Source organism: Acipenser ruthenus, chromosome 3, assembly GCF_902713425.1.
Source record: "Acipenser ruthenus chromosome 3, fAciRut3.2 maternal haplotype, whole genome shotgun sequence".
Taxonomy (NCBI): Eukaryota; Metazoa; Chordata; class Actinopteri; order Acipenseriformes; family Acipenseridae; genus Acipenser; species Acipenser ruthenus.
Window position 1 is genome coordinate 81,359,427 of NC_081191.1, and position 19,283 is coordinate 81,378,709.

The 19,283-nt window shown below is 36.2% G+C and overlaps 1 protein-coding gene across 1 annotated transcript in view; it reads right to left on the reverse strand.

Moving 5' to 3' along the window:
- The window catches only part of LOC117394402 (phosphatidylinositol 3,4,5-trisphosphate-dependent Rac exchanger 2 protein-like), a 142,899-nt gene that overhangs the window by 100,666 nt on the left and 22,950 nt on the right, over positions 1 to 19,283 (reverse strand). The window contains exons 2-10 of the mRNA XM_033992638.3: positions 15,270 to 15,341; positions 13,406 to 13,528; positions 11,543 to 11,647; positions 11,159 to 11,260; positions 10,044 to 10,205; positions 4,220 to 4,353; positions 3,621 to 3,724; positions 1,256 to 1,405; positions 101 to 245 (exon numbers count right to left, since the gene is read on the reverse strand). Coding sequence (XP_033848529.2) covers positions 101 to 245; positions 1,256 to 1,405; positions 3,621 to 3,724; positions 4,220 to 4,353; positions 10,044 to 10,205; positions 11,159 to 11,260; positions 11,543 to 11,647; positions 13,406 to 13,528; positions 15,270 to 15,341 — 1,097 coding nt within the window. The remainder of the gene's footprint in view (positions 1 to 100; positions 246 to 1,255; positions 1,406 to 3,620; positions 3,725 to 4,219; positions 4,354 to 10,043; positions 10,206 to 11,158; positions 11,261 to 11,542; positions 11,648 to 13,405; positions 13,529 to 15,269; positions 15,342 to 19,283) is intronic.

Here is a 19,283-nt window from a genome sequence, read left to right on the forward strand (position 1 = left end):
AGGACACAAGTAATAAAGCTTGAAGCACGCAGCACTTTTGAATGATTCACCTTTCTGCATAGTGCTGCATGACTCCTTCCAAATGTTTTAGGAAACCTACCTTCCAAGAAAGCACTTAGGGAAAGTGGTGAGTTTTCGCTTCCTGTCTTTGATGAGGTTTCCTTGCTTGCACATCAGGCTGTAGAGCTTTTCTCCCTTCTCTGAAACCATCACCCAGGTATCCTGTTCCATACCCAGTCTGAGGCCTGTCAAACAACAGAAGTTTAAAAAAAAAATTAAATAAGTGCTAAACAAACTACTAAAGTACTACATTTCAATATATAACACATCTTACTTCCTTGTCTATAGACAGTAGTTGTTCACCCCACTACAAAACAAACAACAACAAAAAAGTGCCATATCCTGAAAGAGACAAGAAAGCAGTAACACACAACAGGGTGTTCAAAGACAGTCTAATATCTGCATGTCTAGGATGGTGTACGGCATGCAAGATGTACTGCGACGATACTGTCTCCAGCCCAGCTGGATTTGATAACCTAAAGTCTCAGAAGAGTCTTTGAACTATTGCCTCTGACAGGAGAAGAGGCTACATATAGTCCATGCTGTGCCTGTACAAATGTACAATACCATATACCAGATCCGGATAACAAACAGTGTATCATCAGCACTGAAAATCTCCCAGATTCCAAACATACTGGTCCTGCTAATATCCTGCTGATCCTGCTAATATCTTCAAAACAAATATGCAGTGCTTGTAATAGAAGATCCATTGGAGAGACCCAATAACACTGGACGGAGAGAGATTCTTCTGCATCTCCTGTCCACTCATTGTAACAATGTGGATTGAATGCACTGTCTTGAGTATATTGTTATAATTTCCCAGTCTTGGATCACGACCCAACTGGCTTGGTTCATCTAGTCTAGTCCATATACATATTTCGACAGCCGGTGTGGATCTCAGGAAATTAAGAAATGAAGGGTATTTTTTTCTTTTCCCACAATGCCCCTTCTGTATTCCAAATGAGGATATAGATTCAATGGGATGCAAGGAACCAACCTGTTAGGGAGTTTTAAGCTGTGTATACTGTACTTACCACTATTTATTATTATTATTATTATTATTATTATTATTATTATTATTATTATTATTATTATTATTATTATTATATTTTACTAGGAGATTGGATAAGGTAATCTGAATGGCAGTCTGTCTCAGGGGGTTAAAAGCATATTGTTTTATTCTATGCATACTCACTTTTTCTCTTTTCTTGTTCTTTCAGAAAAGCCTCCAGCCACTCCTGCTTCTCCTCTGGGCTCTTTGCAATGCACACAAACCATTTGTTTTTAGCCGTATTGTGTATCTTCCAGCCATTGTACACTATGTTTCCACTGCTGTGGAAGTCAGCTAAAAAAAGAATGAAAGAAAGAAATATTATATATATATACAGAAAAACACACAATAAAAATAATAACAATAGTAAAATATGAATTAGAAAAATGCTTCTAAAACACATCTACAGTATAATTGCGTTTTTAAATTTGTTAGATTATATTCATGTTTTATTCAGAATCAGACTGTAAACCAAAATAATTCTTTTTAGGTCTGATTTTTTAATGTGGCATTCTCAACAAGTTTCTGGTTTTAAGTAATAACGTCAAACAATTATTGTGGTTTGCACAGCAAATAGCTAAACTAAACAATGTGAAGAAACAACAGTGTTGAGATTTGCCTTACGACAAAAGGAAAGGCATTACCACAATAAATAGAAACTTCAGTAACATTTTTAAAGAAGCCACATCAGAACAGAATCCCACAACAAAACAGAACAAATTCCAAAAATTACAAAACAATAATGCATCAGGAATACAAGGGGTATACACCCATACTGTATGAAGGACCAAAACAGAAGTTCCATATTATACAACACAGTTAGGCTACACTGGCTCAGAATTAAACCAATCCTATTGTGACGATCATCCGCAACAAAATACCCTGCTAGCTGGGCAAGAGCTCTTAATTGCTAAGTTAGTTGCTCCTTTAACATACCAAATAAGCTCTCAGGAGGTTTACCCCTACTAATTTAATGCATTTTGTGAGAAACTTTGAGTGGTACCATCTTAGCTCCAGCAGCAGTTGGACACATTTTTTAAAACTAGTATCGTAGCCACATTAGATTAGAGGTCAATGTCTTGATCTCAAACCCATTTATCATACAGCCTTTATATATCACTGCAAATATAAAGTCACCATCTCCTAGGTCTCAGAGATACAAGTCTTTTACACTGTGGCAGAGACAGCTCCATAAAATTACTGACAAGAAAGTGTTAATTTTTCTTGTAATCAAAAGATGACCTAAAGAAGCACATAATACAGCTGTGTAACACGTATATAGCCAGCATCTCAAAGCATTTGGTCTTTGTCATCTGGAAACCAAAACGTCGCATGCATAAAACAGAATCACTTTGCTAAAAACAGCAGCTTTCATATGCATTGGATTATGGTTGGAAGGTTTTGTGTACCTTTACACAATTCACAGGCAGTCTTTGTATTTTGATGTATCTAAGATACAGGGCATGCAGCACTGCCACTGGAAAGGCTGGTTTGTATAGTATCTATAGAGTAAAAGTATTGTGTGAACCTTCTGTGTGTGTGTGTGTGTGTAAAAGTGTTTTTGTTGCTGGTAAATGGCTTAGCCGTCCAGTTGTACTTAAGACAAGAAGAAAGTTTAGTTTAGCACTCCAAAGTGGAGTTCGTTTTTTGTTTGTTTATTTTGGTTTTGTACATAATAAAAGTGCGCAACCGCACTAAAATGTACAGTTCCGTGTCTGGGTTGGTTATTTTTAAAGGGTGCAAACGAACATTGACCAAAGGCCATGTTACAGTGGATATTGTGTAAATCTGCTCACTGTGATCAATTTTCAAAAGCATAAAATCGTTTTGGGATTTCAACTTAAATTCAATGCTGTTTTTATCAGATAAGTTACATTGCAGAAGTAAATACACAACATCTGCTAAAAAGGGAGATTTACTCAATGTAAATTTGAAAAAAAGGACCAGAGTTTATATTTGGCTTGTTACACCTCCTTTAAAATACATAAATATATCTGACTTATTATTATTAATGCTAGATAGGTGTTTTTATTTGATCTGACTAAATGGGAAAACTTTTTATGACTTCTATGATTAATTATTGATTAGGATTTGTGATGGTCGAGGACTACAGAGAAACATTGGCTTGTTTTGAGAGAGGCACTAATGCACACATGTAAGCACAATAAAATTGTATTTCCACAGATAATATAAAATGTAAGTTATACTGATGTAATCATAAGTGCAAAAGCAATACATTCTCCTTGACTGCCTCTAAAACAGAAACATTTCCATTAAAGCTGTCATTGTTGAGATGCACGCCTCTGCAATGGATCTTACAGCCAGGGCAATAACTCAACTTTGACTGTTACTGCTTAACGGACAACCCATATAATTATTTGGAAACAATGGTGCATCATTTTTTATATATTTAGATATTCTGAGTGGGGGAAAGAAAGTTGATCTTGCCAAACCCACACATGAATCTTATTTTTTCTTCTATTATATTGATCCATACAAAAACATTTACCTGTCCCATCATCCATGTTCTCCACTTCCATAACTTCAGTATTGATTCTTCCACGGAACAGATAGCGGGGGCCATCTGTAGCAGCTTTGCTGTTCTTTAAACGTCTGCAATTTATAGGAATAAAGCACTTTACTCTCATGGCATCACATTTTACTTTGCACTTCTTAAGCTTCATGCGGTGACAAACATGCTTCATTGAAGTGGAAACTACATATATCCATATAAAGGAAAAAGCACTACACCAGCAAAGCATGGCTCAAGGCACTGATGAAAGGAACATCCATTCTCCTAGGAGTGAAGGAACAGTTCAGTCTCCATCCCCCATCAACCGTGAACCTTGGCTTATTTTATATGCCAAATTGCGTGGTGGTTTTGTGATCTCAGTTCCATATCACAAGATGAGTAATTAATATATTAACATTAATTAGGCTGGTCCTAATCTCAAACCAATACCTTGCCAAGAGAATCTCTCTTCTAAACAGTTTTTGAGGGGTAAGCGTGATACCACAGTATACTGCCAACCATATCACTGAAAAGCATTGAGTATTTGACACACATGCTTAATCCTAAATAAATACATAAATAAATAAAAAATCTACCTGTGTTTCTTTTTGCAATAAACAAGCAGATTATCAAAAAGAAAGAAACTTCGCTCCTGGATGTTTCCAGCTGAAATTTTCATCAAGATCCCCTGCATCAGCATCTCAGTGCATGTATCAGTAACGTTGGAGCCCTGAAAAACAAAAAAAACAAAATCGTTTGTTTTCAATTTTAATGCTGAGTAAGAGTAGTTTGAAATATGTGTAAATGAAGAACAAGGTATGAAATGATAACGGGTGTGTATCTGTAACAGGGCGGAGGCTGGGTGTGAACCAGCGACCCTGCCCACTGTAAGCAAACAGCTTAATCACAATGCAAAAGAGCATTTTATCTCACTGACAGTGGCCTGTTACACATAGCTGGCGTGGAACACATGGGAGTCTATTCAGTTCTGAAAATGACAAAACATTTCAAACTATTACAGAGGGTCATCCCTGGTTTTCTCCCACACGACACACCTGTGCCATTCCTAACAATCTAACCGATTGGCTTGGTGAGTGAAGAGAATATAGGTGCCTCGGATGTTTCAACTGAATCCGACAGTTCCTGTCAAAGTAGACGATCCCTGCACACTGTTTTTGTTGAGAGTATATACAGCCATTATCAATGATTTACATTAACTTTCAACACAATTATATCAATTAGTCTAGCTAAGAGTATGGTGAATACACACGAGGGTCCCAATCTAGCAATAACAAACAACATCAGCCTTTTTTTTACCTAGTCTTTGTGGTTTTATGGTACTTTGATCACCCTGTCAAGTCTAAAAATAAACTCTTTTCGCTCCAGGGCCAACAAATGTGCTAAACGTTTCCTTTTGGTAGGAAATGGGGAACCATTTCTCTCTCTCTCTCTCTCTCTCTCTCAGAGGTTTTGCTCTAAACCAGATGTTTATTTAATTAAACCAGCCATGGCACTGCACAATATGTTGTGCATCACCTTTCATGTGCTGCTCTGACTACAGGACTGAAAGGCCTGTTTATTCAGTCTTTGTTTGGATATAGTTGCCACTTCCTGGTTCTGAGAAATTACAGTACTGTCATGTCCATTGTTATCTATACCAGTTCAGAGTATATTCTCCAAGTGCACAAAAACTAGCTACAGTAAGTGGGACATTGTTTCATCTGTTCAGTCAAGAGATGAACATTGATTGATTTATTTTCGAAAATTAAAATGGGTATTTACACTTCATCTAATTCAATATAAAAAAGTGTGTCCAGTTCCAATTTGTGCTTGTGGAGAAAAATAAATAACTACATACAATCTGTGAATTAAAACCTTTGAATTGCCAGTAATACAGAATTGTCGGCTAAAACATATCTTCAAATATAAAATCTACCGCAAAAAATTTCTGCAAATTATTATAAGTATTATTATTATATGTTGTATAATTAGCACTAGCTTTTATGTTTCCATCAGGCATGTTGTACCCGTACTTGCTCCTCCTATTCAAGTCATAAACCATTCCTTTCCTGTTATTTTCCATCTACATCACAGTTTTACATTCAATTGATCAGGTGACCCAAACATGTTTCATACAACACAACCATTTGCATGATACCTTCCATTTGTATGTGGCAAGATGGCTCCTCTGACTTTCTTCAGAATAGTAAGTGAACCAGTGATGAAAACTGACACGCACTTTTGAAAGTGGAAATGGTCTGGAGAGTTTCTGGGCAAATCGATCAAATTCAAAGCAGCTGTGAGTAAACAGTCGCAGCTCTTGGACAATTCAATTGCCATGTAGAGGCTGCTGTCGCTGTACTATGCATATTACCTATGGCAATTCACCCTTTCCTTCACAACAATTGAACATTGAAAGCCTTCCTCTTTGTTCTGTAATGTACTGATCCCTCAGAGAGTAAATATAAAATGATGTCAGTTTCCAACTATAAAAAATCAATGAAGCCTCCAAAAACGGAGAGGCAATATAGAAATTCAGTATGTTCTACCAAAGCCACAGCCTTGGCTGCTGAGAGGAATGGCCATTGGCAGACACCAGACCCGCAGTTCCTCCCAGTAGGGGGTCTTCCTACAGTTATGCAAGCATCACCCAGCTGGGGACTGAAGGCCTGTGAGAAAGAAACATGCTGCACTAAATATTGGCACCAAGGACACAGGAATGTACTTTAAACCACGTTGGAAAGACTTTTTCACCAGCGTGTTAACTGACTCCTTATACAAGTTTTCCTCTTAAAATCCAACAGTGTATTTATATATCAAGTGAAGCTACAGTTACAGTAATAGTGTACTGTTTATGAAACATGTTGTGGATTCATCCCATATTAAATGCTCAGGGAGCAATCTGATAGCGTCTTTAAGGCTTGGATTCAGTTAAAGGTTTGGGGTATAATAGAGTTTTGTGGTTTGGAATAGGTTTACATTTAGATGCATTTACCTACGGAAGAAGCGACAATATGCATTTATGAATATAATATGTAACACACAACTTGGATAAAGTAGGCCCTGTTGGAGTGACTCCTCAGTTTTTTTTCTGAAGCATAGCTCTTTTGGCAATCCGGAAGGTCAGAACATATTTAAAAAACGGTCATAATGAATATGATCCTGTGCAAAATATTTATATTATGTAAACATTCTGGCCACTGTCACTCCTTAAACACTATCAAAATAGGTTACAATTTAGAACAGACTATATATCTGTAATGGTAATATTTAATGAAGAGACTTCATATGAAAAAAAATGTAATATGGAGAATGTTCAAATAAAGATTCTTAATCTTAATCAGTCATACAAAAGTAGGCAATTTTTATATACACCTTTTAAAATAGAATGAATCACACCTGGCTCTAATGTAATGAGGCACACCTCCCAGTGAACAAGCAGGCAGGTATAAAAAAGTGTTTTAGAAAACAAGTGTTTTGGTGAATCGGTAAACGGCTTAGCCATCCGATTGTTAGCTAGAAAACTTGTAAAAGTTTAGCAAGTGCTCCAACTTGGAGTTAGGCTTTTGTTTGTTTTTGCATGAATAAATATATAGGCACCGCCCTGATAAACTCATCTATTGTTGTGAGAAGTGTTTCTTTTACATTAGAAGACAGTAATAAAGGTCCTGAAAGTGGCAAACCCAACTCTCTCTCCCATTCAAGTCGCATAAAAATGTTTAAATCAACATTGTTAAAAGGCTTTGTCTGGCTCGTTAAGCATGCCAAAACAATTTCCCAATAAAAGTTTTACCAACTGCTTTTGATTTGCAGTAGTTTTTCACGGCTTTTGATGTTGAGTAAGCCCTGGCATGAACTGTAGCATGCATATATTCTCACTAAAACAAAGCATTGTTTGTTTCCAATTTCAGGTTTCTAAATACAGAACTATATAAATGTTTACAGGCTTCCTTCCTACAACAAAAAAATACCCTTGCTCAATATCAAGATCTGCTTCTCAAAAAAGGAGTAAATCGATCCATAGCAATTCGATACATCATTAGCTTTGCAAGCTATCACCAGATAACAAATGTCTGAGCCTGCACTTTTTTTTTTTTTTTACTCTCCAATGAAAGTACAATAAAATATTTGGATTCATTACTCCAATGTCATGCACTCTTTAATATGGTTTGTACTGGGATTTATATTACAAGTGTGTGTTTGTGAAGGTTCACTGGGTGTTTGAATGCATCTGTAAAACCTTATGTATATGCCGTACTGCAGGCAAACATTACTCAAATGTGTTCTATACCTACAGTATGTTTTCCCAGCTTGATAAATCAACCAGTAGTATAACCCTAATCAATAGTAATTTGAGTAGTAAAACATTACATCGTATCATTACATTTGTCAGCTGGTAGATCATGAGTTGTTTTTTTTTATTAGTAAATATAATTTTAAAATGTAATGGGGATGCATACAGTGTTTCGTTTAAACCATAAATCAGTATTTAACTCAAATATAATTGCTAATATATCTCAAAATACCTATATTTATGGAAAATAGTGTTATTATATTATTAAACAATCCAATAACAGAAATTTGTTAGTAAATCTTCAGTGGCCAAATGTTAAAGAGTTTGGATTGCGAGTGCACATGTCTGTCTGTATCATTATAAACTGTTCTTGTCATTTATGCCATGTGTTTGTGTAAATGTGCATGGTAGCTGTTTGTAGGGCACCTATGGAAACGAGACACTCATTAGCGTCAAAGATATTCTTCTTTGTAAAGGTAAGAAGTATACAGATGAAGGCACTAGCCAAAGTGCTTGTCTACGCGAGTTCCTTAAAATTATAAAAGTATAATGTAAAAAAAAAAAAAAAAAAAAAAAAAACCTGCTCAGCAACAAGAATCTTTTGTGGTTGCTAGGAAACAGGTAATAAGAAAGTGTGTGGATTTGATATAAAGAGAGCTCTGGGCTTGAAATAAACCAAATGTAGTCACGTCATGCTGGTAACACTTTTCTTTTTGTCAAAGTTTGAACTGTAATATTAGTAATCTTTCGTTCCCCTGCTTTGAGGTCTGTCATTCAGTCACTTAGCAAGACACTGATTACTGCAGCCTGCTTACATAAGCACCCTACTTGGCTTCCACATTGAAATAATGGTCCAATCTGTGAATCATCCTCATTTTGCCAAGTGAAGGATCTCTCTTCCAACTTAAGAATTTCAACAGCTCTGCTTAGCCATGAATTGAGTTCTCTCAAATAGCCCTCTGTTTCATTATGATTTAAAACAAAATCAATTATAAAAGCTACACTACACAATGACCTTTTGTTATTTCATGTCGCCATATTTTAGAATAATTTGTGTCAAATTACAGTAGAAAACAAAATTATCATACAAATGATAATAATGTTATGCCACACATTTCCTTTCCATTCTCTGGAAAGCTATTAGAAAGAAGAAAAAAAAATCCTGAATTATTTTTAAACATGCATTATGTTATAAACATGCAACATGGTACAGTGACAATTTGTATAAATCTACAGTATCAGTGGGGGCTGGTGGCCCAAAAAAATGGGGTGGCAGAAAAAAAGGTAGGGGGCTGCAGCAGTAGAATCTTATTATTGTATTCTGACTGGCAAGACTTTTCATATCTTAACATTTTACCCCAATTTGGTTGTTAAACACATTTTCTCCACTAGCCAGCAGAGAAAATAAAACACAAACTACAAAACAGTAGGAAAGCCTCTAGTAAAGATTCATCACGTTGATACACCATTAATATGCTAACATCTGCCACCATGCAAATTTTATTGTCGTTTAACACATTTTCTTATTATTATTTGTATTATCGATTATATTGTGAAAGTGGACAACATAGTGGGTCCACAAAGCAGGTATATAATGAGTCGACTCAAAAAGCTTCCCAGCAAGCTCCATCAATACGCATCCAATCGGTGTGCTCTGAGAGAACTTCTTTCATGAGCCAGTGAACAATGAGTGTTTGAATTGATTGAGAACCACCAGGGCAGAAGGATTCATAGCACTGTATCAGGTTCCACTGCCTCCCCTGATCACCAACTCACTTTAATGACTTGTGATTGGATGTGACAGGTAAAAGATGTTGACAGGATTGGTACTGTAAGATTCCACTACAAGACAAAAATACACTTTGACCACAAAAAAGAAAAAAAGTCTTGAAAAGCAAAAGAAAAATCAACACTTGAATGATTGCAGTCAATATGGGAGACGCCGAGGCAGATGTACTGAATCACTGACCATTGATCTTCAAATAAAAGCCTTCTTTCCCAGCTGTTCTCCAAACAAATTGCTCACTGACAGTTATCCTTTGTCTATTTGCACTGCTCTTTAAAAATAATAGAGACATTATTTCATGAACCAAGAAAAAAGAAAGAAAAGCATTTTGATAACTTGCCTCCCATCCTTCGATATGGAACTGCCATTCCTCCAGGACCTCTAACTTTTCCATCTGCCTCTTTGCTTCATTGATGTTGGAACAAACTGCTTTCATGACTTGGAGAGCCTCCTGCACCAGTGCGTAGTCAGTGTGCTTCTTCGGTGTCCTCTTTAACAACTCCTGGTCACACAAACAGTTACAGAACTTGGTAAGGGAATCTTGAGGAAATTTACTTAAGTGAAGTATAAATCTAATTCACATTTCAACTAAAATTGCTTTGCTCAGTTAAGTTTATATTTATTTAGAAATACTAAAAGAAGAAATTTGACAAAGTATTTTTCAACTTCAATTTATAAGTTATATTGAAGTATATGGGGATTTATTAATGCAGTTTTATTCAATAGGTTATCAAACTTTGAAAATCTATCTGAATGTGCGTTGGAAAATAGTGTACAGTATTTGTCAATAATTTGTCAAATGATATATATACTGTGTGTGTGTGTATGTATATATATATATAATTCTACTGTTATATGATGCTTTTATTAATACACTTTTACGTTTTTTATTTAGTTATATATTCTTTTTAGCAAGATAATCCTCAAACAGTTGCTCAATCATATTATTTAAAAAAAATATTTGACAAGTTAGTATATATCCCATTGATCCCAATAACCAGCTACGCAGATCAGAAGAGATCCACAATAACAGAAGAGAAAGGTTTTACATGTATTTATTTAAAGAGGGGGACTGATTTAAACATATGGCCAAAGAAAACGCTAGAAAGAAAGTAGTATCTAACTGAATGATCTACAGACCCACACGATTGAGTGACAGCTGTGAAAACCAAACCCAACTGCCTAAACCTTCAGACAGCCCATAGTAACTGGATTCAATGATGGTGTATTCACTTGGCTACAAAACACCACAGCAAACAGTTGGTTTTAGATTTAAAAAAATAGGCAGGGACCAAAACATAGTCTTGATGTGTCATGAAATACAGAAGGTACTGATTGGCTGAAAGATCCAGAGCAGTATAATAAATCAATATATAAATAAATATACAAAAAACAAACAAAGAAAGGTTGACACAATAATAGCAGGAGCATGAGAGATATAACCCACACACATACCCTCAGAAGAAGAGGATATTTGCAGATCCTTTGTATTGGAGCTACCAGATAGCCTTCAAGTGGTACATCAGTGTTCTTCCGTCCTCCTAGCAGCATGCAGTTCTGAAGTTAACAAAAGAAACACAGTCATGTCTAATCAAGTGAGATGCAAGAAACAAAACCATTGTCTCATATACTGCTTTTTGTGTTCAAAGGATGTGTTTTTTACACTAAGCACAGTTCAGGCAACGAACACAAGATCTATAATAAATAATAAATGTAAATACTGTAATATGGCATTAAGGCAAAATATGGGTCTTAACAGTATTTTAAAACTTTTACAGCTACTAGCCAAATGTTCTATAAACTGTGATATGTAGCATTCAAATACATTGTGTTTCCTACCAGTAAACATGTCCGGACAGTCCTTATTTTGTTCATTTCCAGCAGTAGCCTCTGTGCTTTTTCGTGATTACTGCAATACTCATCATAAATCTGAAATCTGTTTCTCTGTGTTAAAAAAGCAGAAAAAAAGATTTAATGTTAAAATTTGTAATGTCATGTTGCTGTTACAACCGAATTTGGCATTTTAAAAATTATTTTTTGGGGGCTCCCGAGTGGCGCATTCAGTAAAGGCGCTCCACGTGGAGTGCAGGATGCGCTTTATAGTCTGGACGTCGCGAGTTTGAGTCCAGGCTATTCCACAGCCGACCGTGGATGGGAGCTCCTAGGGGGCGGCGCACAATTGGCCGAGCGTCGCCTTGGGGGAGGGAGGGTTAGGTCGGCTAGGGTGTCCTCGGCTCACCGTGCACCAGCGACCCCTGTAGTCTGGCCGGGCGCCTGCGGGGTTGCCTGTAAGCTGCCCGAGAGCTGCTTTGTCCTCCAACGCTGTAGCTCTTGGGTGGCTGAATGGTGAGTCGGCAGTGTGAAAAAAAGCGGTCGGCTGACGGCACACGCTTCGGAGGACAGCATGTGTTCGTCTTCGCCCTCCCAAGTCAGCGCAGGGGTGGTAGCGGTGAGCTGAGCTTCAAAATAATAATTGGCAATTCTAAATTGGGAGAAAATAATAAAAAATAATTGGCAACAACTACATTTAAAAAAAAAAAAAAAAAAAGTTATTTTTTTCTGGCATACTGTATGTTGCATTTTAGTTACTGGAAATGTCTAGTCTTTAAATGTTAAATTGGCTGAATATACAGAACTGTACAATAGTTATGTGAGATCACTTGATACTTTCTTGTTTTGACTTATATAATTATGCATTGCATAAAGGGGAAATCAGAATGATGACTAACTCATGTCACTTTTTCCCCCATATATTTTGTTTCTTTTAATCCTAAAGCTGGACATGAGAGAGAGAGAGAGGAGTTTGTGGGAATCGACAGAAAGCAAAGTTATGCAGTGACAATTTATGGCTCAATATTGCCTATGTTACATTCCTCATCCATCTGTATCAAAACCACAGTTCTCATCCAGAAAGGACAAGTTATTAATCACTGTAAATAAATACCCCTTCCACTTACTCAAAGGTAAATGTATTTTTTTGACAAATTTTCTTTCAAAACCAGTACTAATATGGTGCAGCATCACTTAACCCATAGCAAGTTAGAAATCACGTGGCCTGGATCTGTGAGTTACTGGTCACCGACGAGAAACCTGCTCAGTGCTAAAGTTCAAATACAAACACAGTAAAATAAAGAGAAATATGATTTCAGCAACAGGCCGAACCTGACAATAACCATCGTCACCACGGCAGTCAGTTGCTTGAACAACTATAACCTCCTCAGTCTTTTTTTTTTTTTTTATAAAACATGTGCCAATACCAAAATAATATTCTAGAGAAATGTTTGGACTAGACTTGAAAATGTTTGTCATAAAATTTAATAGGTTTCTTTTAATATTTATAGATTATACAAAGTAATATTTTTAGGGCAAGGACCTAGAATGTGTGATGCCTCCAAACCACACTAAGTGCATGACTGAAAGTCTCAATATTTATTTAAATGGATTCAAGTTTTATAAGTTTACATATTTTTCATATTCAAAATTTTGTTCCCCCCAAACATCAGATTTGCAAAATGACCTGATAACAGATAAAGACATACATTCAAAGTTAGGGGACTCTGAAGAATAGTAGTTTATCACTAGCCTTTTGTGCTTTTTCAGCTGGAGGCCAGTGTTCTAATTTGGTGCAGGTCACAAGTGAAATTCATTTTGTGATCTCAAATTAAAGAGTAGACAGTTTACAAATTTAAATAGAAAACCTACAAACTGCAGGAAGCAGAGCCCCAGTTCATGATGTGCGCTGGTTTCAGGCTGCAGTAGCTCCTCGATCATGGACAGGAACTCTTTGTGCACTGACAGAATTTCTTCAATATTAGAAAACAACATCTGGAAAACAATGGAGATGGGCACAAAACATTAAAAAAAGTGTGGCGAATGGGATATTTAATTGGGCAACAATATACGTGACTTTTTTTTTTTTTTTTTTTTTTTTTTTTTTTTTTAAGATAAACTCTATGTTTAGCATTCTGTACATATCTAAGGGTACCGCAACTGTGCTGTTTACAATTCATAAAGGAACTTGCTGAGGTTAAATCACACTGCAAGTTGAAATTCCTTACTGACACTGGTCATAGTTAATAGATATATAATCTCTGATGTTATGCTAGTTTTGCTTCATCTGCTAAAAAAACAGAGATACAGGAAAGCAGAAAGCCTGTCATGCATACTACTCAATGAACCCAATAGCAATGTTTCCAGTTTCATATAAAGGAATTGTGTTCCTATCAGTGGTGTAGTCCTAAATCTTAAAATATAGATTTTTTCAAAAACAAATTATACCAGTTTACGTTTTATATGTACATTGAATTTGAGGTAACATTTAATAGGTAATGCATGCTTCTCTCATGCGACATTCATGCTACTCCTCCTTGATCAGTCCTGTCAAATTGGCGTTTTTGTAGCCGAATTTGGCTTGTTTCAAAAGCATCTAGTGGGTAAATGTTGTCTTTGGTGGTTTGGTTATTTTTTGGCTATTGTTTCGATTATGAGGTCATCACCAGCGCAGAGCTTCAATCACCACGATGCCCTGTATAGTATATCACTTCCTCCCCCTGTCTTTTTTCTGGAGCTCTGCATCCAATAAAATTACAAATCACACAAATGCTCAGTTATTTTTTATTCGTCACCAATTTAAGAACTGTATCAGTACAATTAGAATTGTTTTAAAATGTATTTTTAAACTATCTGCCGACAGTTCTGGCCAGTTATATTTTACACTACATTTTTTTTTTTTTTTTTCCCCTGGACATACCGTATTTGATCGCATCAGAGAAAAAAAAAAAAAAAAAGCAGTTCTGGTACTGTAAGTTGTGAGAAAAAAATCAAACAAAGCCGATAAATAGTTAATAACATTACTTCCCAGTATTTTATTTTTATTTTACATAAATATGTAGGACTTATTTATGCGTTTGTAATATCAAACAATTGTGATACATATATACATACACACACACACACTTTGCCATATGGGTAACCATAAGAATTATATTAAAAAATACATGTCTCTGCAAATCGTGGGTCTGTTTGGTCCATTTAGTTCAGCATAGCCCCCCTACCTCCCCGGTGGAAAAGGTTTGGCCAGCCCTGCACTGAGCCAACTCCAAGAATATGTATGTAAATCAAATCCTGAATCAAATACTTACATCAAGATGTGATGTTACACTAACATATCAATATAAAACATTATAAAAAGCTTCAGACCTTTTCATTTACAATTCCCACCCCATTGCCTTTTTTTTAGAATTGTAAAGTGTACTGTTGGATTTACTTATAAATAGTAGTTCTGCACAGCTGCTTCCTGTATTTGACAGTTCTTATATAAAAAGTCAGCTTTCTAGACAAAAAACATGCATAAGGTTGTAAGCAAGCTTAACCTTGTTGGTTCATTTCCTTTTCTCATTAGACTTGCTGATTTGAAAAGTGCTTCAAGTTTATAAGATGCTTTTTAAATAGATCTTTTTCATGTCAGTAAAGCAAGCAAAATCCCAATTGTCTAAAGAAATACAAGTCAATTATTACTATGTGAACCAGGTGAAAATATGATAAAAATGGCAGTTCAAGTACTGACCTTAACTGTTTCTTCAGTCACATTCTTATCCATTTTTGAAGCAGCATACTGGTTTAGCCGATGAAGAAATGCCTGGGGAAAAAAAAATCAGAATCAAAGACCACATATCTGAACTGCATGCAAAAGTCCCAGCTTTTACAATGTGTTTTTCAGATAACAAAATAATTCCATAAATCTTATAATAATGTGGAAGCAGTTTTGAATTAAACACATGCTACAGAAACATGTATTCAATAAATAAATACATAAATAACTTTACTATGGTATAAGTTGACTGCAACACAAACTAATTCAATATGTTAGTGTTTCTCAGTTTGGCAGCGCTGTTTTAAATTTTTACAGGCCAAAAATCGGGCACCTGTGCTTTCCAGATATCCAAAGATATACAGTACAATGTACCTATATTGTTTTAGGTACATATACAGTGGTGGCTCAGTTTCCCAAGTAACTACATTACTCTCTCCCCTTTTTCTGTTAAGATTCCAGGGGAAACTGTTCTGTACTGTTTTAAATTGACCCTAAACTATCTTTGGTTTCCTTGACGATGGTTGAGATAATACAGCTTAATGTATTTGCAATGGCAGCGAGCAAAAGACTGGCTAAGAAACCATTTTATCCACTTGTTTCCATTAATCTTTGTGTATAATCAAAGATGACTTGAGAAAACTGGACAAGGGACACAAAAGCTAAGCTTTTTGTATCATAGACAGATGTCTTCTGCCAGCATGAAAATGCAGTGATGATCAAGTCCTACATGGTAAAACGGTGCTACAGTCAATACAGTAATTTTGTCAGGAAAGCTTGCCACTATGGCCAATAGTTTTGCATCACCCTATAGAATTAACTAATTTTGCATCATAATCCAATGAAACCTGTTGAATAATGTTATGTTAAACATATTGAATTACATGAAATACCATACTACTATTATGGTTTCCGGCAGACCTTTGCGATACCATTTTGTAGTTTATTTGATTACATGTTAAATAAAAGATAATATATATATTTTTTTTTATGTCTCAATCCTAAAACTTGACTATAGCTGTAGACAATATCCTTCTGGCCTTTGTTGTGAGGGTTTCATATTCCAGAAGATGACCCTGAATTATATCCCGAGTAAGGTTGTTTTCCAGGTTAAATTTCAGATTGAGATATTGGTAGCTATTGTACAAATTACAATTTAGTGACTTTTCTATAAAACAAAATAAATCTATAGAGCTACATGCCACCTAGAAAAAGAGTCTCGTAATACAACTGTACATTTTAAATCTTTTAATTAAAACACAGGATTGTTGCTATTTTTGTAATTGCTCTGTGTATATTTTAGCAGCCTCAATTAAAAAGGGAACAGTCACATCTCAAATAAAGGGAACAGGCACATATAGCACATATAGCGTTTATTGTAAATAGGAGTGTTGTGATGGTAGAAATAAATAATAGTGGGATTGGTTTTAATGGAGAACCTGACACTCTGTGTGTAGCAGCCTGCCTGCTGTGTTTAGTTGCGGGAACGAGCAAGTTGTGTGTGTTTACCAGCTGTGAGCTCCTGGGCGTGGTGCAGCAGAACGCCAGGAATAAAAGGGTCCTGATTATACAGATCGGGGCTGCTGTAAGACATAGGGATCAGAGCGCCTTCCAAAGATAACTTGTCGGCATATCTTCTTAAACTTCTTCGTTGATTTTTGCAACAATTATTAGGGTATTTACCCTCAGTAAAAAAAAAAAAAATTTAATGTTTTCTAAAATCAGTTCTTCCATTTTCATGTACTGATTCAAACTGAAAAGGTGACAGTTTTTGGCAAAGATGGAGGAAAAAATATTCTAAGCATGCGCATATGAATCCGCATAACTGCGCATGTGTTCTGACTACAAATGAGACACGTCTTCCAATGACACTATTTGTCAAGACACCAGGACTAGTCTTTGTTTACATTCCAATACAGTAGTGTACTGCTGTAATTCAGGACAGAGCTGCGCTTTGGCAGTTCAGACAGATATAGCAACTTGAAAATGTCTGAAATAATTTCAAATTTATATCTTCACCTGCAAATCCAATCTTTTCTTCCAGCACAAGTTGTTTCCAGATGGTTGGCACTTCCCTGGCTCTCAGCATAAAAACAACAAATTTATATTCTCAACACACTTGTCAAAATCATCCAATTCAATTGTCCCTGTTTTCCACTGTCTCACTTTACTCAGATTAGTAAATGGTGACCAGTCTCTAGCCTTTGTTGCGTTTTCCTTCAGCTCCAATTTGTCTCACAAGTTCTCTCATGAACACCTGACATGGCACTTACTCTTTTAATAACATTTCCAATCACTATTATCATTCCTTTTCACGATTCATCCTTATAATACTTAACCATGCTGGATACAATTCCTCTTCAATGGACTTTTAGGTGTTTTACCTGATAAAACTATTTTATGAGAAGCCATTTTCTTTTGTATTTAAATAACACTACTAAGTAATCGATCTTTGTGGGTGTCTCTTTACCTCAAACCACCGCAGGTGGGAACAAACTTGCCTCCGCCACTTTTTTGAACATATGAACTTGTCTGCGCGAGACTGCCTGGTTCAAGCTGATTCTAAGCTACTGCGCTGCGGACAGTTTAGCAAGTTGGGACACACATTTAATTATTTTTGCCATTTTGACCAAATACACGTATTGTTGTTATTGATTTATTTTTAACAGAGAAACGTCTCACTGGTATAATGCTGACAAACAGTAAACCTATAAAGTTGTACAAAATAATCAGTTTTGTTGTGAAATAAGCGGTTTGCTTTTCATATCACTGAAGCAAAACAGAATGAGCAATTATTTTTTAAAACAAATTTTAACCTCACTTGTCCACACAACAAATGTAAATTGTACTTTTTCAGTGCACAAAACATAATTACAGTCGTACTGCATGTCCCTCAATGTCTTTCACATGGCAAGATCACATGCCATTAAAATGTAAACTGTGCATGAGTTAGTCAAAGCAATACGGCTTTTAGGTCAGCCACAAGGGAGGGAAACTGATGTCATTTCACAGGAGGTCTGCCCTAAAATGATATCTGTCATCTCTCTGCGGCTAAATCCAAAATAACCTACTGTGAAAGTTACAGCGATGTGGAACACATGTCCTTTATAGTAAGTAGTATATAAAACATTATTGTTTTTATTTTATTGACACATTAAAAAAAAACATCAATCTTAGCTTTTTGGGGGGGGGGGGGGGGGGGGGTTAACAATTTGTCAGAAAAGTATACATCTAGGCAAATTAATGCATACAGATTACATCTCATATGGCCCAGACTGTAGACAACAGATATTCCAGTAATACTGTACAATGATAAGTATCTCTCTTTCTTTGAGAGACTGGAATGGGGAGGCTTCCCGGTTCCTAATTTCATTTATTGATATCAAGAAACAAAATCAGATTCAGCCCAGTCATTAACTTCTATAAATCACTCAACCCCAAGTGGTTCCAGTCTCTCATTATCAGTTCATCTCTTGGATCGTGGCCTCCCTTTACCTCCTCCCCTCCGCAACATTAACACGTTGCTCTTGATTTAATGAAGTTTGCAAAACATCTTGAATGTTGCTAAAACTCATTATGAACAGTTGGTGTTCTTTGTGTCAGTTGTTATTTTCTCTGCTTTTACGTGGATTGCTGGATGCAAGTAACACAAAAACAGCACTACAAATGCTTCTCCCCTGAATTGGTATTTAGGAGACTGACCATTCCAAGATTGCTGTAAAAGTCGCCACCATTTACACTGTACAAGGTTATTTCAGGCAGTTTATATCGGACAAATAGCGTTTGCCATTCCCATTGATTTCAATAACAAAGGCATAATTTATACCAACACATATCACCCAACCAACCCCCTCCCTGGCAGGAGGTGGAACTGCCGGCCCTGAAGAGGAAGAAGGGGAGGAGTGGTCGGCTCTGGAAGAAGGGGAAAAAGCCAGCACAAGGTCCAGCGCCCAAGAGGGTGGAGCCCGAGCGTCCAGCTCCCGAGAGGGT